The 27435-nt window shown below is 47.7% G+C and overlaps 3 protein-coding genes across 5 annotated transcripts in view; 1 reads left to right on the top strand and 2 right to left on the bottom strand.

The window, feature by feature from the left end:
* Positions 1 to 5584, bottom strand: part of TP73 (tumor protein p73) — a 28259-nt gene extending 22675 nt beyond the window's left edge. Inside the window, exons 1-3 of one of the 2 annotated variants that reach the window (XM_088533690.1) lie at positions 5380 to 5584; positions 3079 to 3174; positions 1636 to 1759 (exon numbers count right to left, since the gene is read on the bottom strand). In XM_088533690.1, coding sequence (XP_088389816.1) covers positions 1636 to 1759; positions 3079 to 3174; positions 5380 to 5414 — 255 coding nt within the window. In that variant the 5' untranslated portion in view covers positions 5415 to 5584. Of the gene's footprint in view, positions 1 to 1635; positions 1760 to 3078; positions 3175 to 5379 lie in introns of those variants that run through there. The other variant, XM_088533691.1, reaches the window with a different exon arrangement.
* A 2407-nt stretch (positions 5585 to 7991) lies between these two features.
* WRAP73 (WD repeat containing, antisense to TP73) lies at positions 7992 to 19748 on the top strand. 2 transcript variants are annotated; one of them, XM_088533695.1, is made up of 12 exons: positions 7992 to 8066; positions 8555 to 8707; positions 9248 to 9364; positions 13615 to 13687; positions 14877 to 14980; positions 15264 to 15350; positions 15725 to 15859; positions 15955 to 16032; positions 16536 to 16638; positions 17647 to 17772; positions 18474 to 18665; positions 19610 to 19748. In XM_088533695.1, exons 1-12 carry the CDS (start codon positions 7998 to 8000, stop codon positions 19717 to 19719), a joined length of 1347 nt encoding a protein of 448 aa, XP_088389821.1. In that variant the 5' UTR covers positions 7992 to 7997; the 3' UTR covers positions 19720 to 19748. The 2 variants fall into 2 exon arrangements, with proteins under 2 accessions (XP_088389821.1, XP_088389822.1); XM_088533696.1 differs by having other exon boundaries at positions 19559 to 19748.
* Positions 19749 to 21686: 1938 nt separating this feature from the next.
* On the bottom strand, positions 21687 to 24875 carry TPRG1L (tumor protein p63 regulated 1 like). The gene is made up of 5 exons (XM_088533707.1): positions 24693 to 24875; positions 24528 to 24619; positions 23762 to 23938; positions 23021 to 23174; positions 21687 to 22252 (listed from the first exon to the last, which is right to left on the bottom strand). The coding sequence occupies exons 1-5, from the start codon at positions 24873 to 24875 to the stop codon at positions 22058 to 22060; spliced, it is 801 nt and encodes a 266-aa protein (XP_088389833.1). The 3' UTR covers positions 21687 to 22057.
* Between the last annotated feature and the right edge of the window lie 2560 nt (positions 24876 to 27435).

Here is a 27435-nt window from a genome sequence, read left to right as displayed (position 1 = left end):
GTGAGTGTCTCCAAGTGAGTGTGCAGGTGTGAACCTGTGCACGAAGGGGCAGCAGCCGTGTCCGAGCTAAGCCTCGAGTGCTGTGTGAACCGCTGGGTCGTGTTGTCTGTGCATTCACTCTTGTGTGCTGCGTGTTTTGGTGATGACGGGTAACAAGAGCTGGACTCGCCTTGCTCTGAGCTCAGCAGCACAGCATTTACTAGCGCGGTCAGGCCAATATAAACATTTACTACTGGCACTCTGAGCAAGTGCCCTGAGCTGGCTCTGCGCTCAGCTGCTCTCGGCGAGGACGGCTGCAGCTCTGCAGCCTGGCACGGGCGCGCGGTGCCCGGCTTGGGTTACAGGAAGGACAGGAGAGGCACCCGCAAGCCCAGCGCAGGTCCCAGCTGCTCCTCCTGCCCAGTGCAGACAAAGGCCGGGAAGAGAGGGAAAGCGGGCGGAAAGCGAGGGAAAGGGAGCGGGGGGAGGGGCTGCAGGCTGGCAGGGAGGGAAAACGGAGCTTTGTGGAGGGAGTTTGTGAATGGCCGGGGCTGCCTCATGCTGAAGAAGGGATGTTCCCGGGAGGCCCTGCTGCTGGGCAAAGTGTTCACACGCTAACACGCTCTCCAAACAGCAGGTGCAGAAAAGGCCCTGCAGTCTGTGCACACCTCGAGGGCAGGAGCAGATGGCACAACGCATTTGAATCCCAACAAATCACTCCTGTAGGTGACTGTTGCACGATAAACAAGAAGGCTTTGTCCTGCCCTGTGTCCCACCAAGAGCAGTGCCACCTGTGTGGCTCTGGACCCAGGCACAGCAGCTGAAGCAAGAAGCAGGCAGGCAGTGAAGGAGAAGGAATGAGGCTGAGCTCATCCGCGTGAGCTAAACCTGGCGTGACCTGAAAGGGACTGTCAGCCCCTCTGACGAGTGCACATGCTGGTGTGCAGAGCAAAAGCAGGGGGAAGGCAGCATGCCAGGGAGCATGGCACTGCCACCCTGCTGCTCGGTGAGTGCCCAGGCATCTGCCTGGCCTTGCTGCTCGCAGCCACGGCCACCCTGCCCCGGCCAGCACGGCCACCGCGCGGGCGGCTGGACTCGGCCCGAGCCAGCCCGCTCCCTTCACTGCAGCACGTTCTGCGTGACTGTTCCCTGTGACTGTTACTGCTGCTGCTGTTCAGATTGACATGGAGAAGAGAGCTGCCTCTGCCACGCACAAGGAGTATTTCATTGAGGGGCTGCTCTGACACTGTTCAAACTTGGCCTGCCAACACTGAAACTGCATGTGACATAGCATCACGCCACAGCCATGCTTGGCAAAAGCAGGATTGCTGTAGTCTCAGTTTAGTTGTTTGCTGCCTGTCTTGCTGGGCTGCTGAGATACACGCTCTTCTGAAACAGAAAGGTGCTCCAGCAAAATCAATCAATAAGCAGCCCCTGTTTTCCTGCCCGCTGTACTCCATGGCTGCAAAAATGCAATAGTCATTTATTTCAGAATATCAGACACTGAACAAACTGTAGTAACTCTGTACCTGCAGTTATTTTGTTCCATTTGTGGACCAGCAGGTGTTCTGTTTCCTACTCTAAAGCCGCTTAATCCTCTGGGAGGAAAAGTTTGGTTTTGATGTAACCCTTTTTTTGCAACCTGGGGCTACTCACCATAACGGACTCGTTCATGCTTCTCATCTGGAAGACGTCCATGGAGACCTCGGTGCGGCTGGGGACCTCGTGGCTGCCTGTGTGATTGGACGGAGGGAGGTCGAAGTAGGTGCTGTCTGGTTCCCTGCAAAAAAGTGACAGTCAGTTTTCCAGCTCTGTGACACAGCCTGCACCAGTAACACCCAAGAACTTGTGGTGTCCTTGAACCTTGCCTTCTTCTCAACTCTCCCTCCATCCTCTGCTTTTCTTGTCACGTGGCAGAGCAGGCAAACTCTTCCTTTATGGATGAAGAGAGACTTGGAAAGGTTTTGTCTACCTGGCTACTCTGGCCTGTCATCTTGAGATGACTAAGCTATAGAAAGGCAAGAGAGGAAGAAGTGAAGTGCAGCTCGCACTCCTTGTTTGATTACTGTCAGGCTCAAACGCCTGAATAGCTGCAAAAGTCCCAGTGTGACAGGAAAATGCTTGATTTTTGAAATCAGACACTTTAATTAAGCAGCTGGCAAGCTTTGTGATGTCATGAGTGGGGCCAGGGCACCCTCCCAGGCTTGGTCCCAGCATCTCTTGCCTCTTCCCTGGAAAGAGAGGACCCATCAAAAGAGAGGACCTTTGCTCAGTCCTCGATCATCTCCATCCATCCTGGGGAATGGTGCCTATGGAAGGACCCAGGCTATGGGACCCACGGTACCATGCAGAAATGCCAGATCCAAGAGCCATATTTGGGAAAAGTGGCCCAGTTTCAGTCTGCAGCCCAGCGGGTCAGTGCTGGCTCCTGTGAGAGGCACTGTGGGGTGCAATGGTGCTCCAGGGTGCCCTTCTAACAGGTCAGGGACCCTCTGCCCTGCTGTGGGGGCCAGCAGGTGTTCTCTCCTCAGGCAGGAGTGAGGACAGGGCTCAACTGCTCCTCACTCAGCAGAGAGGAGTCGATGTTTCCTCTTCCCAGCTCCTCTCGAGGCATTTCTGATCATGCTCTCCAAACGCCTTTGCTTCCTAGAGCAAGAGGAAGTGTGCCCTGATATTGATCTTTGATGTGCAAGAAAGACTGCCGTGCTGTGGCAACTTGTTGCAATGCTCGCAGCACTGCTTTGCATTTACAGTGCACATCAGAAATGCTGGCCTTTGTGCATCTCTTCTTTTCAGAAGCAGCTTCCAAAACCTGGAAATGACATTTGTGGCATCCAGCTTTCTGCAAATGCAAACTCCAGCCTCTGAACTATTTACCATCATTGAGGCAAAGGATTCTGGCAGATGAAACAGTCCAAACAGATATCTGAGTCTTGAAGCAAAATTCTGGCTATGAAGAATGAATATGTGAGAACTAGAGCATATGGAAGAAATGTGTCTCCTCTCAGGTCATATTAATATCTACTGGTATACACTACACAACAAAGAACCATTTCTACCTCAAAAGTCTCTTAACAAAAATGGTCAAATGCCACTTACAGTGTGCTCCAGAGGTGTTCAAACGTTGTGCCTTCGTCAGCTGGAGATGACTGAGACATCTTCACAGAAGGGGAGTCTGACAAAGGATAAACCGCTCTAGGAATAAAGAAAAAAAGCAAGGTTAACACTGCAGGAGTGCAAACAAAAAGCCTCTTTCTTTGTGGAGGCTTTCCAACCTGGATATACAGGGTGGGGGTTGTCCATTCTGCAAGGGAACAGAGCAGATCATTTAATATTGTGTATATGCTCTCCTCTTGGTAAATGCTTGGTCAGCTGCACTAACCTCAGTTTATGCCGAAGCAGGTTGCAAACGCCCTGTTACAGCACCGCACCCACGGGTATCAATTCCCTCCTCTCCCACTGACCCCGGCCCCTCGGAGGCCAAAGCTGACGGGGAGCTCGGGAGTCTCCGAGGCAGCCAGGGACGTTCCCAGCCAGCTCCTCGGCCAGGCGGTGCCGCTCGGAGCTCAGACTCATCGCCGCTGGCAGACGGGTGACGCTTCCCTGCCAGTACCGCGCATGGACCCTGCCGGGCTGCGCCGCCCGGACCCTGCTGCGGGACCCGGCGCTCCCCTCCAGCGACAGGGAAGGCTGCAGAGAGCCACGTCCTTGCCTGAGCTGCCTTCGAGGCTGAGCAGTATACCTGATATTCTTCATTAATCGTCTCATCTAGTATTTTGAGCACTCATGCCAGTGGATGGCGCGTGAGCAAAATACGAGGGGGTCAAGTGGCGCTCGGCTCTTAGCCCTTTTCTATCAGAAACCAATTCTGTGACTCCAGCTTCCCACATAAGAGGCTTCTAGTCCACTTAGCAAAGAGGTCACCAGAGCTGCAAGCAGCTCCCCTGACCTCGGGGTTGTCTCCACACAATTCTTCTTGGTAACTATTTTGAAGCAGGTACAGAAAAGGGCTTCAGCTTCCTGGTTAAACGCAGTAGTAACCACGTGGTGAGTACCAGGCTGCTGAACAGAACCAAAGCCCTGAAGTTAGAGGACAAAAATAATCCTGCAGCAAAAGGAAAGACACCCTTAGTCCAACCACAGCACCCAGATCTCTGGGAAAGGGAATTCTCTATCCAAAGCCTTCCGAGTCTTCTGCCTAGGCATAAGGGCAGAGCGCCCTCAACCTCCCTGCTCCTCTTGCCTGTGGTCGACAGGGTCTGCAGAGCCCCTCCGTGGAGAAACGCACCAGGAACGCACACGAGGGGCAGCAACACGCAGCCAGTTATGGACCGTGTCAAGCAGTTTAGATCCTGCTTTGCAAAACTCTCTATATGACCTCTATAGGGACTCTATAGCCCTATAGGAGCAAAGGCAGTTATAACAGTTCAGGAGCCTGGAGATGACACAGAAAGGGCAGGGCACAGGGGGCACTTCAGGCAGTGCAAGTCCCTCAACTCTTCTGTTTGCCCCAAGGGCTGTTTCCCTGCAGCATGGCGCTAGCCGCCCCGTGACGCAGCCCGCGCGTGCCGCCTGGCTTAGACACCGTGCTCGAGTCACTGCCGTTCCTGGGTCCTGCTCAAGCCATTCACAAAGCACCCGGCCTGCCTCGACCCTTCCTGCGCGGCTGTCGCCCCTCCGAGCCCCGGCAAAGGGGTCTGGAGGCTGGAGTTCCATTTTGTGGGGCGGCCGGGCTGCAGCCATCTTGGAGGCTGCGCGGCCTTCCCGCGCGCGGAGCCGCGCCGCAGCCGCCCTCCCCGCGGCGCCGAGACCCCGGGAGCTGCTGACGCTCGCTAAAACGCGCCCGTGCCGGCCGTGGTCTGGCTACTTTCACCCACGCGCCAAGTGTCATCGTCTTACTTCACCTCAGTACCAGCATCTCATACTGAAAGCCTGAAAACTTCCTGCTTTTCAACCTCGGCCTGCCGCGCCGAGGGCAGCCGCTCTCGGGCTGAGCGATCCCTTTGCCGTGACGCACACGAGCCCCCCGGCTCGGGGTCTGTCCCTCTGTGCTCTCTGTGAGTCAGCTGGAGCCCGGATGGGTTCACGAGAGGCCAATGTGACTGAAGGAGCTAAAACGAAAGCAGGACGGTGGCCCTGACGGTGGATTTGTTTTTGGGTTCTGCTACCTCTGTGACTCGAGGTGCCGCACCTAGAGATGCTCCTGCAGGAAGGTTTGCCGAAGCAGCAGCGCACTCGCTGCCCCCGGGTCTAGCTGCAGAATAACCATCTGTGAAAGTCTCATTTCCTCCCGTCCCTCATCATCCCGTATGCAAAAGAGAGAGAAACAGAAGGACGTGAACAGCAGTTTTGAAAAGGGGAAAAGCTCAGAGCTGCAGCAAAGCGGTGTTGGTGGCTTACCCAGGTTCCATGCTGGGTTCCTTGGCCCAGGACATTGGCAGCTTCCAGAACGAGCTTGGCCCGTTCCTTCAGCAGAGAAAGCACCTCAGCACCGCCCTGTGCTGCGTGGTCATGATGGGTGACACCACTCTAACCACGTGGCTGCGCTCGTTTTCAAAAGAAAAAAAAAATCTGAATATTTTAAGGGCGTTTTGGAAGTTCCCTTTCTCTTCACACTAGGGGTGTTTGCAAAGCCAGGCTGGTATCTTCTCACGCTCACACTCTAGACTCTGTAGCACAAAGCAGAGCCTGGGCTGGCAGTATTGCTAAGGGCCTTAGTGATGCAGTGATCATTTGATTACCATGAAGGTATCTCAGTAGCGATGGTGAGTCTGACAGCATGGCATCTAAGATGATAAAGAACCTCAAAATTTTTGTAAATAGTATTCCCCAAGCTGGGGAATACTCAGTGTACGGATTATGAGGGAAATAAAAAGCATGCACTGAGATTCACGAGAGCTGATGCAAGACAGAAAACCCACTCTTTGGAGACAAGTAGACATGAACCAGCACGTACCCAAGCATGAGACTCACGGTTTGTGTTCTGACCACATTCTCAGAATCTATTCTTAGAATTACTATAAATCCAGTTCCCTTCTCTCATCAGTACAAGGAAGGCTCCGTAGAGTACAAGGTACCGTAGGCAGAGCTAGGAGGCTGAAGCCTTGTTGGGAGATGATGCCTAAAAGCCGAGCTGCCCTGAGCCTATTGCAGAGGGGAGCAGGGCCCAGCGGGGCAGCCTGGGCACCCCATCAGGTGCTTCCTGGGGACAGCAGCACGCACAGAAACGGCGGGGCGCGAGGGGAGGAAGCCTCGTGGATGGAGCAGTCGGCACACAGGACAAGCCACCAGCAGCTCCGTGCTGGGGCAGCGCACAGGACAAGCCACCCTTGTGCTGGGGCAGCAGCCTGAACGGCGAAGCCCCGTTCCCCCCGGCGCCGGCTGCGCGTCGGCTCCGAGCAGAGCCTGCCCCGCGGAGCCGGGCAGCTCCGGCACGGGGCAAACCCCCCGGCAGCCGCCTGCGGCCATCCCCACCTCTGCTTTTCCATTCCAAGCTTTGCTGTTCCTCCTTCCACAAGTGCTGTACCTGCATCTAAGGCACTCTGGACCAAACTTTTCAAGACCCGTTTATACACTGTAGCTACCCTCCAGAGCAAAGCCACCACAGACCGCCTTCCAGCTGCGTTATCCAGCAATTGGGAGAGGCTCTGTGCTGAGTAACCCCCACACAAAGAGCAAGGGGTTCCTTTTGTCTTTTTCCTCCTACCTGCTCCGGCTCCCCAAGCGCCTCGAGTTCCCCCGGAGGTCTCCCGCAGACAGGAGCGGCCTGGGATTGAGGATCTACGTTATTTACCGCCCTGCAATCAAGTAGCGTCCCGGTCGCCTAGGCAATGACATTGGAGCTGTTGAAAGCTATGTGGAAAGAGTGGCCGAGGCTCGTGCGCTCCTTCCTGGAACACAAGGCAGTTGCAAGGGGGTGGGGAATGCTCAGCCAGGCGTGCTGGGGAATTAAGCCGATGGCTGCTGCCAAAGCGCCCCGCGGGGCTGCTGCCTCCTCAGGGGCTCCAGCCAAAGGGCAGCGCGGAGCCGAGGCGCTCGGCGGCGTTTAACCATGGCCGGAGAGGAGAGGCTTGGCGGGCACCACACCAGCATGGCCGGGTCGCCGGGCTGCAGCGGCTCGTGTAGTGGCACTGCTCAAAACGACTCGCTCGTCCTCGTCCTGCACGGGCACCAGGGTTCACCTCGCCGCCCGCAGCGGGCGACCGTCCTCCGAAGGGCAGCCGGACCCGGCGCCCTTTCCCTCGCGTATCACAGCTCCGAAGGCACTGGCTGACTGGGACACACTGTGTGCAACATTCACAAGGAGGCGGCGGGAGATAGGGAATTTTCCCTCTTTCCCAGTTTTTGCAGAGGACACGTTTTCAGGGCCTTTTCAGCACATTTCAGCACATCGCAGGGCTGTACAACACGGCTGCACAACCCGCCTGGCCTGGCACTGCCGTTATCCACCCGCACGCCAACATTGATGTGAGCCGCGCCATCTGCGCTCCGTCACTGCCACATCCCGCATCTCCCTCTCACAAATCTCCAGGGCCTTCTTTTCTCACACCCAGCTGGCGCCCCGCTTCCTGCTGTGTGCCACTTGCAACCTGCACCGCTGAGAAAACACACACGAGACTTTGTTGTGTTCATTCCACTCATCGTTATCAATAGTTTCTCGGTTGGCAGGAGAGCAAACGTTGAGGCTCAAGAAAATTGCCCGTCACGTCACGCTCGCTACATGTCAGCCTCGTGACGTCACGTTGCGTCACGTCAGCCCGCGGCTCCCGCGCTCGCAGCGCTCGTGCCGCGCGGCGCCCGCCTCCGCGTTTCCATTGGCCGCGCGGCGCCCGCCTCCGCGTTTCCATTGGCCGCGCGGCGCCCGCCTCCGCGTTTCCATTGGCCGCGCGGCTCGCCGCGCTCCCGCCCCTCCGCGCCGCTTCCGGCGCGGGCGGCCGTTAGGGCGCGGCGGGCGGAGCTGCCCGGTTTGAATCGGGCGCCCCCCCCCCCCCCTTTCTCCCCGTGGTGGCGGAGCCGCCATGAACTTCTCGGAGCTGTTCCGGCTCTCCGGCCTGCTCGGCAGGTTCTCTCCCGACGGGAAGTGCCTGGTGAGTTCGGCCGCGGCGGCGGGGGAAGGCCCCGGCCGGGCGGAGCGGCCGGCGCGGGGCCGGGCGGCAGCCCCGGAGCAAACGCGGGGCCCGGCGCGAGGCCTCTCGTGCGCGGGGTGCGGGGCGCCGCCGGGGATGGGAACGAGCTTTAGGGCTGCCTCCGGGATCAGCGCGCGGCGCCCGGCCCGGCCCCGCGCCCCTCCGGGCGGGACAGGCGGCCCGGCCGTCCGCCCCCCTCGCCGACCCGCGGCCGCCGGCAGGGCTGCCCGTCCTGCGGAAACCGGCCGCGTTGGCAGGGCTTGTTGGTCAGGGTAAGCCTTAATAACCGAGACCGAGGAGTGTGCAGCTTGTGCCACGTCTTTCTAACAGTCCTGATGGCGTTTAAAACACCTGAGCGACACAGCAGCCTGTCACGATGCAGGGAAACGCACGGGTCTCTGGAATCGGTGTCGATGTATGAACGCGGCTTTGTTTTTGCTTTTGGTCAGGCTTCGTGTGTGCAGTACCGCCTGGTCATCCGAGATGTGCACACCCTCCAGATTCTTCAGCTGTACACTTGCCTGGATCAGATCCAGTACATAGAATGGTCGTCCGATTCCCTCTTTGTGTTATGCGCCATGTACAAGAGGGGCATCGTTCAGGTAAGGACGAACACAGAGGAGAAGCTACCTGCTCTCGTGGGAGTCACGTGTGGTCTGGGAGCTTCTTAATGGCAACGGCTACTCCGGTGCTTTTGCTGAAGTAGCTGCTGCCTTGAGGGTGACCCAGCATGCCATTATGTTTGAAACCACGATAAAAATCTTAGCTTGAAAACAGTTAGAATAAAAGCTGTTTAAAACAAAACTGGAAAGCATCTTAGCTTCTTATTTCAGTAGGAAATAATTTCATGCAGACTTTACGAATGGACTAAAAAACCCCCCTTATTTTAAGCATTGAATATTCAAAAATTTGGCACAGAAGAAAATTTATTTTACGATTTGTGTTAATGCACAGAGATGTGTAGCTTACTTTTGTAGTGGGATCCAGCGCCAGTCCTTCATGGCCCCGGGCTTCCAGGGGTTTCCTCACCTCTCGTGTGCGATGCAGGAGCTTGCTTGCTCAGCCGTGGTGCGTGCTTGTAAGCAGAGGGCCTGGTGATCTCTTCATTTAATGCAGACTGTCTGATTTCTGCTCCTGCCTAGGTCTGGTCCTTAGAACAGCCAGAGTGGCACTGCAAGATCGACGAGGGCTCAGCGGGACTGGTGGCTTCGTGCTGGAGCCCGGATGGTCGTCACATCCTCAATACAACGGAGTTTCATGTAAGTGTGAAGTCATGATTGCTCTTGACAGTATCAGATGTTACTGTCTGCCCTTTGCCTCCTAAAATAACCTAAAGCTCTTAAAGCTGTAGTGGTGGTAAAGACACAGATAAAGTTTCCCCAAGTCCACAGATGTAGTTTAGCCTAATTCCAGTTTAGACATTATTTTGTCAATGTTTAGTCACTGTTCTCTTGCTTTTTGAAAAGGTAGTCAAGAGTCACTTAGCTTTAAAGTGATTTTTTTTTTGAGAAAGATTTAGGTGTAACTGACATTCATTAAAGTAGTTTTAGTAATCAAATGCCTCACTAGCTCAAGAAAAGAAAAAAAAAAATAAGAAGGCCTATTGAATTAAAATGCATAGTGATAGACTTATTGACCTATCCAGATGCTGGAAAGACTTTCAGAAGTGCTTAATTTCACACACAATAATCAGACTGATGTTGCAAGGTTGAGATTAAACACATGTAAATGGCTGTTGGTTAAGAGCTGTGTTCTAGAATCCAGATCAGAGCTGGATGTGTACAGAGGATGCCATGGCTTGCTGGAAGGCACGTGGAGGTCTGAATCTTCAGTTTTGTAGTCTTGGGGTTATAACTCATATTCCTCATCACAATGAGAAAGACTCAAAGATATATAAGAACATAATAAGGAACTTTTCGGTGTATCTGGTCTGCTGCAGAGGATTTCACATGCCAGGCTGTTGCACTACAACCCTCGCTAATGCTGAACACAAATATTAAGCTTTGAAACTTTCCATTTTCATATGCAGACAGGGGTTGGTGCTGTAAATGCCTGTGTACTCAAGGGAGCCTGTGAGGAAATTTGCCTACAACTGAAGCTTATCTTGTGATGCAAGTGTAGTGGAATTGTCTCATGGAGTTACCTGGCAAGGATATTTAATGCTGGCAAAGATTTTTTTTTTTAATGTCAGCTAGGATATATTTTTTCTGGCTATAAAATGGACCATGCACATGGTCCCCCTCTATCTGAGTATGAACTGCAAGGAATGATACATTTAGAGCCATGTTTTCCCAGGAGTGATATATCCTCATAAGGCGGTTTAAAAAATACAAATCAAATGAGGCTGGTGTTGAACCGGGGTCGGTGAAGGCACGTCTACCAGCTGGGCAGGAGTGTTGCAGTCTGAGCAGCCCAGACCGAGAGCTGATGCTGTGTGCTGCGAGCGAGTTTCCTATGGCACGTGCGTGTGGGGGTGGACGAGGGAGTATTTATTACCTCCCAACAGAACTTGCTTTGACCTTAGAGGATTTCATTAAGCCTTTGCCAAGTTGGCATCTGTGTCAGGATAAGTTTTCTTTCCAGCTGTAAACAGGTTGCTAAATTAGCCGGTGTCAGACAGCTGCCTGGGTTACACCAATGCCTGGGTTGTTTACTCTCTAGTGTGTTAAATCCACAGTCTGGCAGGACAGACGTGAGCAGTACTTGAGACAAACTGTCAGGATACTTAACGTTGGTGTATTATGTACGTTATCGAGTGCAGGGTTTGCCTGGAGGCTTTAAAGGCTCCATGTCACCACTTTAGTTTGGCTTTGGTAGTCTCACAGTTTCAAAAAGCGCCAGCTAATTACTCATAATTTGTAAGCTCAACATGTGAGCTCCGCTGTAGGCTCACAAATGTCAAGACCTATCAAGACCTTTACTTAGTTACTGCTGTAGACAACATGGACAAAATACAGGAAAAGTAAAAGGAACTTCTGGTTCCCTATAACTCTGGTGTTTGATGATAAATACTTTGAAAATTATTGTTGTTGTTCTTGTAGTAGTATTTCTTTTAGGAGATGTATTTATTAACTACCTATGTTATATTTTCTCTAGCTCCGCTTAGGGAATTAAAGCATTAATGAGCTGCTTTCGATTAGAGCAGCAGCTTAAAAAGAAAAAAAAAGAGTTTCTGTGTATATTGGAGTTAATCCTTAGTAACTCTAAATGGCTACATTGATAGAAAAATACTTTGTCGAGGAATGTGCTCTGAATAATCTTCCAAAGTCCGGTGCTGACAGACACTGCTATGTAGGGAGGCCCTGTGACCCAGTCAAGTCTGGGACAAAAGTTGACAGTCATTTGAGATGAAGGTTGTTTAAAAGTGTGTTTTTATCTGGTGAAAATCACCAGCTTACACCTGCCTATAGCTGTCAAAATCGGGATGTAGTCCTGAACCCCACATGGGAGACTGTTTATCACATTACCATCGAAATACTTTTTATTTCTCAGCTGTTTTTAGGCTATTTTAAAAATGCTTCCGTTTTTGGTTTGCCTTTCCACTGCAAAACAACAGCTGAATAGTTTTCAGACACCATTATCGTTTGGGTTTGAGATGGACAACTTCTCTTGATCCAGTCTCTGCGCTAAAGACAAAGCATCCCTTAAAATGACGAGCAAAGTATCTGGCTTAATTGACTGCAATCTCTTGTCTACCTTCAAAAGCAAAAGGTCCTTCCTCACAGATGCTCTGAGGCAGGCAAGCAAGCAATACAATTTCTTAAAGTCTTTACAGTGATTCACTTTTTTCTTTTCTCTCATTACCAAGCATTTTATGGTTCTTTGTTTCAGTTTCTGTTAGCAGTGAAAGAATCGTTATCTCGTTTGCATTGTTAGGCCAAGCAGTAACACAACTGTAGAACAGAATGCCTTTGTCAGGAAAAAATATGGCCTGAACTTCAGCATTCAGAGCTTGCAGTTGCTAAGCTGTTATTAAGTGGCTGCAGAATGTGTTCTGTGCACTGCATGTTTTGGTCTGGGGAGGAACAGCAGCGAGGACATTGAACACTGCAGTTAATAGGAACCAAGAGCGTGTCACTGCTGCAGTTGTTGGGGAAGAATGCGAGCAGGCATTGTGCTGGTATTTTTAAAGTAAATATTGCATGAGAAGCAGACTAACAGTGCTGTATTTTTATATGTCCGGAAGTGAGCAGTTGGAGGGATAAAACTTGATTAATGTTGCTCTTCAGTGGATCCCTCCAGAGCCTGTTTAAAATGTCTAGCAGTGATTTCATACCCCTTAAGTAAAGGAACCCCTTATAAAAGAAGAGAAAATCAAACTTGCCAAGTTCTGTTGCAGTGAGCAGTCTATAAATCTATTAAAATCTATTAATCTATATTATCTATATTAATCTATATTATCTATTATAAATCTATTAAATCAGAACTAGCATTGCTGTTTGGTAGGTTTGGAAAAGGTAGCTTTGCAGTTGTGGTTCTTTATTGCAAGAATAGTTTTACGTGTTTCTCCTAGAGTCTCTTACTTCTCTTTTGGTTCAATAAAATATAGGAAACCCTAGAAAAAAATGTGGAAACTGGAACCAGTCCTCACTTCAGATATAAATGCAAAGGTTCACATGACATGTTGATTAATACACATGTGTCTTGTGGCTGCTGTTGCTAGGGGAGAGCAAGTATTTGTTTTTAATCGAATAATCTGCAGATGGCAACCCAGAGCTTCCAGAATGCAGGCTGTGACCTTGAGGAGCTGTGGAGAGGTTTGTTTTGCAGCTGACTGTCTTTGTAGTTTTGATATTGTATGGGTGCATGAGCATCCCTAAATATCCCAAACATGGTATTTAATACAGTGCTTTGCATACTGTATTTTGGCACTTTTCTAATTCTTGCAGCAATTATATAATGTGGCAACCACCTGCAGGTGTGGAGGTGAGGAGAGGAGAGAGATGCAAATTGGCTGTTAAGACACTTTAAAAGTGAAGGACACATTCTAAGTTTTCCTACTTACTAGTCTTGTCCCAAGGAATATCATATTCTTAAATTGCAGCAACTTTGAATCCATTCATAAACAAAAGAAATTTCTTCTCTCTTTGCCAGATGCTGTGACAAAATGTGTGTGTTCATCCGAAAGTGCATTTTGTACAGTGGTCCATTGGTTAGCTGGATTTCTGCTACTCTCAGTACCTTTAATTTAAATTAACAAAAGGTTGTTGTCCCTGTTGTTTTTCTTTCTCTCATATGTCCCTAGGGTATGTGATGTGCCTGTGATACTAATTTTGAATAAGTAGCATCACTGTCTGAAGGGAAGATGTATGATTATTCCTAAAAGATTATTATTATTTATTTATTTTAGGATCCAGTTAGTGCTATTTAGAATAGCTGTAAGTTTTAACTAAAGCACAGAACACACTGCTCTACTTTTCATTGTTGAATTAGCTTATTTGGATTTTTATTACTACTTTTTGTAGATTAAAAAAGATCAGATACTTCCTTGTCTTTCTCTTTGCAACAGCTGCGGATAACTGTGTGGTCCTTGTGTACAAAATCTGTATCTTATATCAAGTATCCCAAAGCTTGTCAGCAGGGTAAGTATCTCAAATCTAACAAGGAATGGTATATTTAACATGGCAAAAAAAAGGGAAAATGAAATCTATGTATAGCGAAGAAGCACTAGTTCCTGAACAGGGTATGTTCTTGCAGGTCCCAGCTGAGCTGAGCTCGGCCACTGGGCCATGTGTCTGTGTCAGGACAGGCTGTCACCTCCTGCAAGGGCCACGCTGAGCTCTGCTCTGCGCCGGTCGTTCTCCCTGGGCCACGAGGAGGGTTGCATGTGCTTCACATACCTGTTCTGCACGTGCCAGCTAAAAGAGTGTTCTTGCAAAGCAAGCTGCCAAGTTTTATGGTACTCAACTAGATTTTAGGCAGCAAGAACACCTGGAAAATACATTACAGCAAGGCAAACCCTTTAAAGGAGAAATGTCTTCCTCCCCGTCTGCTCATGCACGTGGATCAGGTAGACTGTTGAAATGGTTGGAATGGAGATCTCTGAGGAATTTCGGCAGGAGGAGGCAGAGGGCAAAAGATTCTTTGGGGGTTCAAAGAGAAAAGAAGTTACAGGCACGGAGGGGAGCAGGGAGCCCGCAGTGAGGCTCTGCGGGCGGGCTGTCCTGGGGCCGCCTGTGCCTGGAGGGTTTGCTTAGTAACCACCGGAGTGACACTGTGGGAAATGGGTTAGACAGGTGCTCATTGAAGGTCCATCTTTGGCATAAAATGGTGCACAGATTTTCTGCTTAAGATTTTACAGTTACTTCCTTGGGGTAGTGACTTTTGTTGTGTTCTCCTCTGTAGATGCTTTAAGATATTGAATGAACAACTGTAGCACTTGGAAGAGAAGCTGAATAGTTAGTGAGGAAAAACACTAATGCAAAACAACTTTTATCATTACTGTGCATATTAAAAGGTTTGAAAGGGAATCTCACATCTAAACTGTCATAACTGTAGTTAGTACCTACTTGCCTGAGGTTCGTGTGTAATTATATCTCATATATCAAAGGTAACTATGTATTACATGCACAGTAAGAGTGAAGAGGGTCCAATACCTGGAAGCAAATAGTTTTGTTTTGTCTTTTAAAAAAAAAAAAAAAAAAAAAAAAAGTTGATCTGTGATCAAATCTTTTGTGAAGCTAATATTCCTTTCCTTTTGCTTCCTCTTTGAGTTAGTTGCTTCTTCTTTCTCTCAATAATTATTTTTATCATCTTTTCTCTCGTTGCCAGGAATAGCTTTCACTAAGGATGGCCGCTACATGGCGTTAGCAGAAAGACGTGACTGCAAAGACTTCATCAGCCTCTTTGTGTGCAGTGACTGGCAGCTCCTGAGGGTAAGAGATGTCCTTCCTTTCCACTGCTTTTGCATAGACTACATCTGTACCCTGCATGCTCCTTTAAATACCTTAAACATCTTCCCTTTTCTGGAAAGGGAAACCAAAGTAGTAGTGAATGTAGTATATTATTTTTAAAATCTGCTTCTGTGCTAGTATAAAAGCTTGTTACCTTTGTAATGGGAATTAAAGGGATAAAATTGAGGCTTTGGTTTGAAGTTAGCTGCACAGTATTTCTTAGTATAATGTTGTAAATGATTTTGTCGTTTTCTTTTGGGAACAGCATTTTGACACTGAAACTCAGGATTTGTTTGGGATTGAATGGGCTCCCAATGGCTGCGTTCTGGCAGTGTGGGATACATGTCTGGAGGTAGGAGAAAAAGCACGTTGTGTCCTTAGAGTTCAAGCTGTCTTTTATAGCTGCTCTGTGTAAAGCAGTAGCTGAAGAAACCTTATTTTGTGATGCCTTTTAACAAACATAATCAACAAAACTTTCAAATATAATACTTCTACTGGCAATGGGGGTCCTTACAAGTCTATGTGAATCGTTTAAAAAGTTTTACACATTAGCATTCTTTCCAATATAATTATAAATATATTTAACTCTGATTTTAAACATTGCATAGGCAGCTATGTATTTAACTTGCTGCATTTTGAGCTGTGAGGATTTGGCAGGGGTGCTTTTTGCCTCTGTGGCTTTTAATGATATTGTTAGTCTTGAGAATGAACCAATTTATGTTTCAGTATAAAATCCTGCTGTACTCCCTTGATGGCAGACTGCTGTCCACGTATCGGGCTTATGAATGGTCGCTGGGCATAAAATCAATTGCCTGGAGTCCCAGCAGTCAATTTTTGGCAATTGGCAGCTATGATGAAAAGGTAAGAAATAGAAAAGAGAAATTAAACTTATGAAAAAGTTCTGCAAATGACAGAGCTAATAACCCTTCTCTCCTGCAATGCTTGCTTTGAATTAGGTGCGGATCTTGAACCATGTAACTTGGAAGAAGATCACAGAGTTTGAGCATCCAGCAATCATTACTAATCCAAAGACTGTAAGTATAGGTCCAAAATCCATTGAATAGCAGCACTTTGTTAGAGCTGCTGTTTGAAAGATGCTAATAAATCCATTCCCTTCTGGAAAGTCTTCTTTATTTTCCTGCTAATCTGTAGATAGTGCTTGAGGAGTTGCATGAGAATTTGTGAATACAAGCAAAATAGAGAAATCCTTTCAAGTTCAGTGGAGTATGCACATTCAATTGTGCTGCTGTATTTAACTTTCAGGAATGAGGCATATTCTGCTGTACTCTTTGTAGACTTTAATTTATCACAGAAGTGTGTGGGCGTGTTTTTCTTCTTTCTGGTCATGGTTTCAAACTACAAATGATTCACTGAGAACGCCAGATTTGGTATTTGCTTGTCAAAACCCTTTCTCTGATTGAAATTGGGGGATGCTGAATTCCAGTATACTTGAAGATAAGTTAGTGGGATGTGGATGACCTGCTAATCTCCCCTTCTCTTAAGCCGTTCGGCAGAACTCTTGCTTGTTTCTTTGTAGATTGTGTATAAAGAAGTGGAGAAATCCCCATCCGTTGAAACAGAGAGACTTTCTTTCCCTCCGAGAGCATTGGCTAGTTCTCTCTTCAGCACACACAGTAAATGTAAGCCAAGGTTTACCAAAATGAGACACTTGAGTTCACTTGAGAGTGTTTCTGTAAATAAACATTACAGGCCAACTCTGTCTTTTGATACGGGAATAGATCTCTGGATGCTCTGCTCAAGTCTCCTGAAATATTTCCAAGGGCAGCAAGGGCCCTAGTAGACAGGGTGTTGTCTTTAGGGTGTTTTGGAGGTAGATTAAAGAGTAGGGAGATGCTATAGAAGAGAACTGTCATTGCTTGGGCAGAGGAGAGAGAGCAGGCAGATCTTCAGTGCTGGGGTTTCTTGCAAAAAATGCTTTAATATTGTGTGAGTTTTTTTCCTCATTTGCTGAATTTGTACAATATTTTCATGCCTTAGAGTTATTTTGACTGTTGCTGATAATTGTGGTACTTGATCTTATTTTAGCAGTTTTATCTTAGTATGTGGCAATTCCTACAACAAGAAAATGGCAGGGTGTCGTCCACAGGTACTCCTGCTGTCTTTATTTAGAGTAGTAGTAGGAAGCTGAATGAAAAAGCTGAGCAAGAAGAAAGGGATTTGACAGTGACTTGTCTAAAAGGCTGTATTCCTAGCAGTGCTTCAGACTTACTTTCAGGCAGTAGACTCATAGTGAAGAGGTCATAGGAAATGTGTGATTAATATATGGGGTTTTTTTTCTATCTTTTAGTGTCCCGTTACGTATGGGGCTGTAATTTCATTACTAATTTGTCTTTCACTGGGGTTTGTTTGAAACACTAGTTAACACGGTGAAAAACTGATCTGAGTATTTTTTTATAGTTTAATCTCACTTTCCTGGATTTCAGGCTCCTCCTTTGTGTAGAAGGCAAGAGTAGTAAGCTGACTGTGTAAAGATGCAAAGCCTTAAGGCAATTGAGGTTTTCTTTGATTGTAGTCTTTTGCAGAAGAGTAAAATTCTGCCCTACCATTTCAGAGATACAATTTTTTAACATGCAAACGCTTTCTCCATCCAGACTGACTTACTAAAGTACTTTTATTTCCAATTACAGATGATATTTCTGAGGTGCCAGTTTCTTTACAGTGTGTCAAACCAGTTGCGGACAAGGCAAATCCCAAAATTGGGATTGGAATGCTGGCATTCAGTCCAGATAACTGCTTCTTGGCAACCAAAAATGGTAAGTTCCTAATGCACCCTTATTAAAGGAGAAATCCATTTGTTATGTAAATGATATTATTTTCATACAATAAACAAGGACAATTAAGTTAGTTTGCACCATGGGAAGACTCATCGCCCTATTCAAAGTGGACTCATTATTTTGCGAACACTTTTTAGCTACAGAGGAATTCTGCCTTTGTCCTCTAGCATCATAATGTATTATGTGCTGACCTGCTTATTGTTGTGTTAATTCATGGTCTTGGGTTTCTGTTGAATATTTGCTTTAATTTCTTCTGTACTTGTGCGTATTTATGTACCACTCTTTCTTCCTTTACTTACAGGAGCTATCTCCTTAAAAGGCAATTTCTCCAAGCTTATAGTAGTGGGGTTTTAATTAGCAGAAATAAGGTTATAGAATTAACATTTATTTTTGCCTCTTGGTGGAGATGAAGGCTGTTTACTTCAACTTGTGGTTCACAGATAAAAACCTACAAATGGCAGCATAATTGTGAATAGCTTCATAAAAGTTAGTGAAGGCTTGGAAGATAAAGCAAAACAAAAGTTAAGATGCTGTCGGGTGAAACTGCAGTGATGTTAAGCCTCTGCTGTACCTGATTGGTTTGTGTATTGCTTGATCTTGTTTAATGTCTATTTCTTAAAGATATGCATGTTTACTTTTTACTTTGATATTTCTGTGGCAATTCTATCCTTTTCTGATAGATAATATTCCTAATGCTGTCTGGATCTGGGACATTCAGAAGCTGAAACTGTTTGTAGTCTTGGAGCAGCTGTGTGCAGTCCAGTCCTTCCAATGGGATCCACGACAGCCTCGACTTGCCCTATGCACAGGCAATGGCAAACTGTACTTGTGGTCCCCAGCTGGATGCGTGGCAGTGCAGGTTCCAATGGAAGGTAAGGCTGCCTGCAACAGCCTCCCCAACTCAGCTTTGGCTTTTCGTTTACAAAATATTTTCCTTGCTTATAAATTGGCCAAAATGTTGTCCTGTAAAGGTTTAGAAATGCCCTTGGAGCTTCATGAAAACAAGTATTTCTATCTACAGAAAAGGCATTCAGAGCAAGACATAGTAAACATAGGAAAACATACCAAGAACAGGGCACACGGGTTAAAACAGTTTATGGTTCTCTTAATCGCATGATACGCTGAAGTATTTCTCAAAACTTGTTCAGTTTATTTACATAGAAACAATAGCTATCCGGAAGGGCAGGTGTTGAAATAAAGCCTATTAAATGCCCAGAAGGATTTGGGATATTCTGAAAACAAACTATAACAAAGCAGTAGTCAGAAGGAGGTGGGAGGTGGAATGAACATATTTAATCTCATGTGTAAAGATAGATGTGCCTAAGAACATATGGGGCCTGACCTGTGACTCAGCCTGCATGATGGAAAGTTTTGTCTTGCAGTGAGTCATTTAGGACAGTAGCTAGACCACACAAACATTTTTCATTTTCAGCAGAAAAGAAACAAATCGGTTTCAAGTTTCTTTTCCTTTACAGCTAGCACCTAGATTGTCAGGTTATGGAACTCTGCACCACTAGACAGTCCTGTCATGCTCTAAAATGATGTGGCCACAAGCTCTCTTACGATTGTGTGTGGAGCACAAAGTAACTGTAGAGTTTTGCCACATGAAGGGGGAAAGGAGAGTGCTGCAGCTGCCTGTGTACAATGGAATACTGGGGAGCAGATTGAGTCTAGTATAGCAGGACAAAAATCAACCCTTTTATCAAAAGTAAAACGCCCTGGGAGGCAGAGCAAGCATCTTGCAATCTGTGTGACTTACCCCAAGAGGATAGTCAACCATCCCACTCCTTGCTGACAAACTGTTCTGTTTCCACAGGTGACTTTCAGATCCTCTCTCTCTGCTGGCATTCTAGTGGAGATTCCCTGGCACTTCTGAGTAAGGATAACTTTTGCGTATGTTACTTAGAAAGAGAAGAGGCAAAATAATCAATTTTGAAAATGTTGCTAAGTTTGAGGGAAAGTGAGAATGGACAATAGAGTTTGACCTATCTGAAGTTGTTTGATACTAATTATTTATTTGAAGGAGCATAAACTCTGCTGTGTGAACCACTGTGAGTGTATTTGAATGATGTTACAACTTAGAGAATGAGCCTGGATTTTAAGGAAACTTCAGTATTAATGTAGTTGAACTTTCTCTTTAACTTTCTCAACTATGAAACTTATTTTCCAAAACTGTAGCTGTGTATATAATGTATAGACATTATTTAAATTTGATAATTTCCAATAAATATTTTGATAATTATTTACCTTGCATGACTCTAGCTATAAGCCTGCATTTCTCCATTCTAGTTCTGACAGAAAACCGAAGTCTTTCACTATCCATCTGGGTTTGACTACAACTGTCAGTGACATGATTGCTTAGCTGTTATGTATCCCAAAACAAGGAAACGCATTTGTATGTAGCAGCATACTATTTATATCTACCCCAGCAAGACAAGAGATCTTTCTCTCTGTTAGAATTAGATATTGTAGCAGAAGTAGATACATCAAACCACTTTTCCTAGTGAATTCATTACTGCTAAAATGAATCCTTTGTTCAAAAAGCAAATGAAATCATTTATAATAATCACTCTTCTTTTCTAGACAAAGATGTTAGCCACTAATAGTTGCAATAAATCTGAAGTAGTCCTGGCTTTACACCGAATCTATTCGAGGAGGATAGCTGCTTTCTGCAGAGAAGCAGCAGCTCTTCTATCTGCTGTCTTTATCTGCTCCTTGAGAACTGGCATGTTGTACAATAAGGAACTGAAGTGGGAGCTTTTAACCCCACAGTGAAGAGAGCAAACAACTGCTTAGTGTCAAACTGGAGTGGACAGTCCAGTAAGGAACAAAAGGGTGGACCATCTCCTGTGCCTCTTCCGAATAGGCAGCCACTGTGTTCCTTCAGAGAAAGCCCAGTAGTTGGCAATTTATTGCATGCTTTTTGCTTTTGCTGCTTAAGTTGAGATCGTCAATCTCCACAAAATGAAGAATAAAGAACGATAGTTAAGTTGGAATTTAATGCTGCTATGAGATCAACAAAGGTTAGTGTTAAATACCTTAGCAAATGCATTGAGGGGGCAGACAGATTGTTATTTGTTCAATCATTAGTTCTACTTTACATAAGTTTCAGAAACATCTACTTCAGTTCAGGAAAAAAGTACCACTGCTACACAAGAACTTTATTCAGCATTATAGTAGCGGGGAAATGCGGTGGTAAAGTGACATATAGATCATCATACACTGTGGAAAAAGCTTGTTACAACAACCTCCTGAGCAATGCTGGCTGTAGTCTTATGCTGTGTCTGAAACTGATTCAATTCTCAAGGTCTGGGTAAGGTCAAGTGCAAGATTATGCAAATCAAGATTGATATATAGGGCTTAATCTGTCCTCTTTAGGAAGTCCTGCTCTGCTGCTGCCCCAAACTAGAGTAGATTTAAGAAATCTAAATTAAATCTAAACAAAGCAGAATTCTTTATTAAAAAAAAGCATTTTGCATAAATAACTCTGAAGGCAAATGTTTGTGAGGTTTTTGGCTATATTGTTTCAAGATGTGTCTTTATTATATGTCTGCAGCAAGAAACTATGTGAGAAACTTGCCACTTATATTCAATTTTGAGAGGAGGAACCTTTTACAAAAAGATAATGAACTTATGTAGCCATATACTTCAGTTTACAAAGTAATAGTTCAGGTAGGCTGGTTTTGAGATGTAGAACAGTCTGCCTTTAACCAAATCTGCCAGCTCAGTGCTTCGTTAAGGAATGACTGACAGCTTTAAAATTTCTTGTTACGGAATTAAACAAAATGTTAAGATTACAGTAATTTCGAGCCACTAATACCTCTTTGAATAATACAAAACGATCCCAAACATGCCATATAATTTGAACTTATTTATAAGACACTATTGTAATATGGCATGAGCATGCTACTGTATCTTGAATACTTGTGCGGAGCTTCTGTAGCACATACCAGTCATGCTTAGTTAGCAGGGAAGAGCACAGAGCAGAGGGGAGGCCACTGTTCACTAGCCTTGCATATGAACCAGGAAGAGCTGAAAATCAGATGCAAAATGCAAGAACAAGGCTACCTTGTGTCCCCTTCAGATTAATCTGACATGCACCCTAGCTATCTTCATAATAATCAGATACCGATGTGGACTGATGGGTCTGCAACCAACTGCTTTGATTCCTGTATCTTCCTCTTGATTATCGAGCACCCTGCCACACACCGTGCTCCCTCTCCAGGAGAGAGCTTTGCTTTGAAAACATTTTATGCAACAAATCTTAAAATCCAATTTTGCCTCTTGTCATGGAGTAGCCAAGTTTCGCCTCGTTGTTGATGAAGGACATCAATCCCAGGTAAGTCTCAATCAGAAGAGGACGCTCCAGCACTAGAACTCCGTTAGCTCTTCCTGGCAATGGTGACTCCTTATGAGCCTTCTTCACGGCTTGAATTAGTTGAGTTTTAAAGTTTTCCAGCTGAAAGAAAAGATCACTGTGATGTTGTTTGTCTGTCTGTCTTTAATTTTGAGCTCATAGGCAAAGACATTGTGATATCAAAGTGTAAAGAATTAATACTAAACCTGTAGTTGTCTAGGATTTCATACTCTGTAATAACTTCTACATTGACATTTAACCTTTTATGATGCAGTTAAATGTGGGCATCATAACCTTAAACATGTGAACTAGGTGCCCAGATTTATGAGCAACAAATATTGCTTATTGCTGGCCACAATTCTCTTGCTCTTGTAGTTGATGTGCTGAAGAATTACTTGAACATACCATTTTCAAGTAAAAACCTTTAAAGGAAAGCAACTACTGAAAAAGGAATCTAAGTAAAAACTTAAATTTAGAAGCTACAGCTTTTCTTTATTTAGTTTGCAGTTCTAGGTGCAAAGTTAGGCGTCTGCCTGTTGTATAAACAAAAGTAGGAGTAGCAGCACGATGTATTTTCTGTTGAACTTTACATGCTTTTACTTTTTTTGTGTGTTTGAAAGTTTCAGCTTCTTTTTTGTGTAACCCAATGATGCCTAATCAGGAGAAACTTCACTGGAGCATTAGGAAAATAGTTGTGCTGCCCTACAGGGTGAAAATTTGGAGGAGGGGGACACTTAGAATTGCAATCTAAGTTGTGTGTCTGATTTAATTGCTTGCATTTAATTACTTTGAAAAGATGCAGCAGAAGGTTTTATCCAGCCTCAGCGGCTGTTCAAAGGCCACCTAGAATAGGGGAGGGGGTTTCCTTACTAGGCAGAGGGACGCGATCTTCTCATCAGCATCTGCCATGGGGTGTTCGGTGAACGTGGCATAGGGGACATTTGTGGACCACGGATTCCAGCGGTTCAGGAAGGAGGCACGACTTTGCTTGTCCCACTGAATTCGAATGCCAGTACCTTCTCGCCTGGTATTGGAGACAGCACAAGGGGTATGGTAAGTCATTAAGTGTTTGCAGCAAGTTTAATTGAACACATACTGTCTGAAAAGGATGAGTGCTACTTAAAACTACAAGTTAAAATTTAGTTTGGTAATTGGTTTTCAGCTAGGAAAGTGTTAAGAGTAATTCAATATCTGGAAAGCCTGTTGCTGACTTTGAGCCCCTGGAGTATGGAAAGGTATTTTATAAGTGCAAAAAGGTTAAGCTCATTAGACATCTAGGACACAAAGCCTAAACGGTACTGCCTGTGATACCCTGCGCTTACACACAGCTTCCGAATAGGGCCGGGGTGCTGCTGCCACCTACCGCGGCGGGAGCTGCTCCAGGGCCCGAGCTCGTCCCCAGAGTCCTGGAGGGGCCCACGGCTCCTGCACCTAGCACGTGTCCCAGCAGCACGGGGACTTTCCTGGTGAAGTTTCAGTAATTGTTCAAAAGCCAACTAGTGACCACTGCCACGAGGCAGAATTCTCAAGTTTGGTTAATGGCTAGGGCTAAAGGCTGCCGGGTCAGGCTAGTTCCAGTGACAGGAGTACTGCATGATTGTGTCAACTTACTTATTCAGAGATTTAGGTGGGAACTCGAACTCTCCTACGGAGATGGTATCAACTGCATTGAGTGATATTCTTGTCACGTGCTGGCACTGCAGGCTAATGAAGTCATATTTACAGATCAAGAGGGACCAATCTGTGATGAGAACTAGGCGCTCCTTCTCGTTGTTCCAGTGATCGATCCTGGGAAGAGAACAAGGCTGTGAGCTTGAGCGGTTTTCTTGTCTGTCCAGAATCCTTTAACAGCTTGACAAGTGGAAGTGCCACTAAGGAGAATAAACGTGAGTCTTAATAACGCTGCATTTCCCATTGCAGCCTTTGCTTTGGATCAGCCAGTCTACCATGGGGTTGAGTGTGCAACACAACAATAGGAAAATACTAAGGACACTAGAACGAGTCTGAGAGGGTGAGAGCAAGCTCTAAAGCAGCTACCTCATGTTACTGGAGCCCAAACGCTGCAGCTATTCAGTGTTAAATGGAGCAGATGGCAATTTTCAACTGATACTGTGCCATTAGCTTGATAACACTTCAGTGTTTAAAAACCATATTTGTTCATTTTGGGGGAGAAAGCCTTGCAGCAGCAGTTTGTTTCTGCTGTGTAAGGCTTGCACCCCGGCTGCAGCACCCCTCGGGGTCGGTTGATGTTGTTGCTTTCCAAAGCGCCCCTGCAGCCGGTGCTCCTGCTCCCTGCCCCGGTTCCTGCTGCAGCCGCCTTCCCCAACCGGGGAGGCTCCAGGGGAGCGGCGCGGCCTCCCCGGGCCCCGCTACTCACTCGGTGAGCAGCCACACGCTCTGCACGTCGCCGTCCTGCGCGGGCAGCACCACGACGCGGATGTCGCTCACGGCCTGCTCGATGGTGCCGGGCTGCAGCGGGAGAGGGAGAGCGTTAGCGCGGGGCGCGGCGGCGGCGGCGCGCGGGCGGCGGCGCGGGCCCTACCCGGAACACGAAGTACTCCTTGAGGCGGCCGCCGCGCGTGGCCGTGCGCACGCGGAGCGGCCGCAGCGTCTGCCGCGCCGGCGGCGGCTCCGCGAGCGGCGGCTCCGCGGGCGGCACCAGCAGCGCCGCCGCCGCGGGGCTCTCGCCCGGGCTCCCCTCCACCGAGTCGCGGAGCTGCAGCATCGCGGCCGCCGCGCCGGGCCGGGCCGGGCCGGGCCGGGCTCCGCCGCCGCCTTCCGGGGCGGGCCGGGGCGCGGGGCGGAGCGGAGGGCCCTGGTGCCGCCCGCGGCCTGTGCGCGGCCCCGGCCCTCCCCGGGGGTTGGGGGAAACGCTTCCCGGGACTGCTTTGGGCCGGGGAAAAGGTTCTGGGAAGCGGTGAAATATATTTATATATATATATATATTTATATATATATATGTGTATATGCATATAATGGAGTTTGCACCCAGCGTTGGGCTTCCGATGCCACCTTTCACATGTGTTTAATGAATTTCTGCTGTACTGTCTGCAACCCCTATCCACGCGAGTGTGTTTCAGTGGGGAACCTCATTGCTTTAACAGCACTTAAAAAATCAGAGAATCATAGAATGCTGAAGGTTGGAAGGGACCTCTAGGGATCATCCAGTCCAACCCCCCTGCACTCGCAGGGTCACCTAGAGCACGTGGCACAGGGCTGCGTCCAAGCGGGTTTGAAGATCCCCAGAGAAGGAGACTCCACAACCTCTCTGGGCAGCCTGTTCCAGGGCTCTGTCACCCTCACTGCTAGGATTTTTTTCCTTAAGTTCCTGTGGAACTTCTGGTGCTTCAGTTTGTGGCCGTTACCTCTAGTTTTGTCAGTGGCCACCACTGAAAAGAGGCCAGCACCATCCTCCTCACTGCCTCCCTTGAGGTACTTCTAGACACTGCTCAGGTCCCCTCTCAGCCTTCTCTTCTCCAGCTGAACAGGCCCAGCTCCCTCAGCCTCTCCTCATAGGGCAGATGTTCCAGGCCCCTGATCATCATCCTTGTAGCCCTGCGCTGGACTCTCTCCAGCAGCTCCACATCCCTCTTGTCCTGTGGAGCCCAGAACTGGACACAATCCTGCAGATGCGGCCTCACCAGGGCTGAGTAGAGGGGCAGGATCACCTCCCTCGACCTGCTGGAGACGCTCTTCTTAACGCACCCCAGGATCCCATTGGCCTTCTTGGCCACGAGGGCACACTGCTGCCTCATGGTCAACTTGTCGTCCGCCAGGACGCCCAGGTCCTTCCTCAGGAGTTACCAAACCCATTAATTTGGCTTTGCATTCGGTACTTTCCCCTAGCACGTCCAAAGCAGGATGGCCGCAGCAGAAGGGCCTGCAGCTCGCCCGTGGGCCGTCATTGGGCCAGGGGCTCCGGCCGGCGCTGGGGCATCCCGGAGCCGTCCCTTCCTTCTCTGCCGTGCCCGGAGCCTTGGCTGCCTGCCCGGCCAGCCGCGTCCTGGAGAGGGAGCCACACTCCAAGCTCCGGCTGCTCCGGAGCGGCTTGCGGGGCGCGAAGGCCCCGTTCCCCTTCCCGCCGCAGCAGCGGCCTCTCGGCCCGCAGCGCCCGGCGCACCGGAGCCCGCGGCTCCCTGGCGCTCAGGGGGACGGTGCTTGGAGCGGGGCTTCTCCCAGGGCCACCTGCTCATGGGGGAGCTGCTTTGCCTTCCCCTTCCCTGGCTGGGGCAGTGGAATTGAGATCCAGAGAGGTTTGGGGTGGAATTTTGGTGTTTAGCTGCTTTTCTTTGCTAGCGACAATGGAAGGTGTTTTCCTTACCACCTCTTAGGCCTGGCAGATGCTTCATTTCAAAGTGATAATGCTTTCAGAGAAGCCTTGCAAGGCTTGTGTTCTCTGGTCATTTTAGTTAGCAGTTTGCCTTAGAAAGATCCTGCTTTCTTACTCACTTTAGGCAGGCATAAGTTGTGTTTCAAGTATGAACAATGCATTGAACTTAGGAAGGCAACGACAAGGAAGATTCTCTTTTCTAGTAAACTCTTTGGGAACAAGAACGGCTCTGCATATATTCAGCACCCAGCAAGGGAAGCTGCCTACTCAATTCGGTTTCAGACAGCAAAACATGAAGTGGGGGTAAGATACTGCAAATGTGGTCTTTTGGAAATGCGTGTGGTGCTTCCTCTCTTGGATTTCCATAGGTAGAATGCAGGCAGCTGTGGTGCTAATTACAACACTCGGGAGAATGTGTTGTTTGCAAGTCACCTGCATTTTCCCTTGTTTGTGTAAGTCTCCTTGTTCTATTCTGTGGCTTGTTTGTTTGTTTTGTTGTTTTTTTTTTTTTTTTTTTTTCCAAAGGGCAGCTTTGCCTGGCTCTACACCAGGGCAAGGGCACAGTGCTTTCCTGCTCCTTTGATTGCCCCTGCTTTTGGTAAGAGAGGTCATGGCTGGGTTTTTCCTCCTTGGTGTTATGGGCGCATCAGAGATTCCTTGGGCCATCGTTACTGTTGCTACCTGGTAGCCTGCACAGGGAAGGAAAAATCTCTGTTGGGAGCTCTAAGACCTGCTGGAGAATGGCATTTTGGAGGATCCGTACCAAAGTTCTCCTTGGGTAGTGCGAAAGAACGGCCACAAAACCCATGATTTCTGCTACTGTTGTGCAGGGTTTCCCCCTCCTCTCTTTGGGGCTGGACATGGCTGGTGGGAGGGATTTGTGGCTGTCAGCAAGAAAAGAAACAAGAGAGCATGTGAGTGAAGGGAGCTGGACCTGGGAAAGGCAGCAGGAAAG

The sequence above is a fragment of the Tinamus guttatus genome, unplaced genomic scaffold (genome assembly GCF_059628265.1).
Source record: "Tinamus guttatus ecotype Peru unplaced genomic scaffold, ASM5962826v1 Tinamus_guttatus_pri_ptg000515l, whole genome shotgun sequence".
NCBI lineage: Eukaryota > Metazoa > Chordata > Aves > Tinamiformes > Tinamidae > Tinamus > Tinamus guttatus.
The sequence above is the reverse complement of the archived record's forward strand: the minus strand, read 5'-3'. Positions and strand labels throughout refer to the sequence as shown.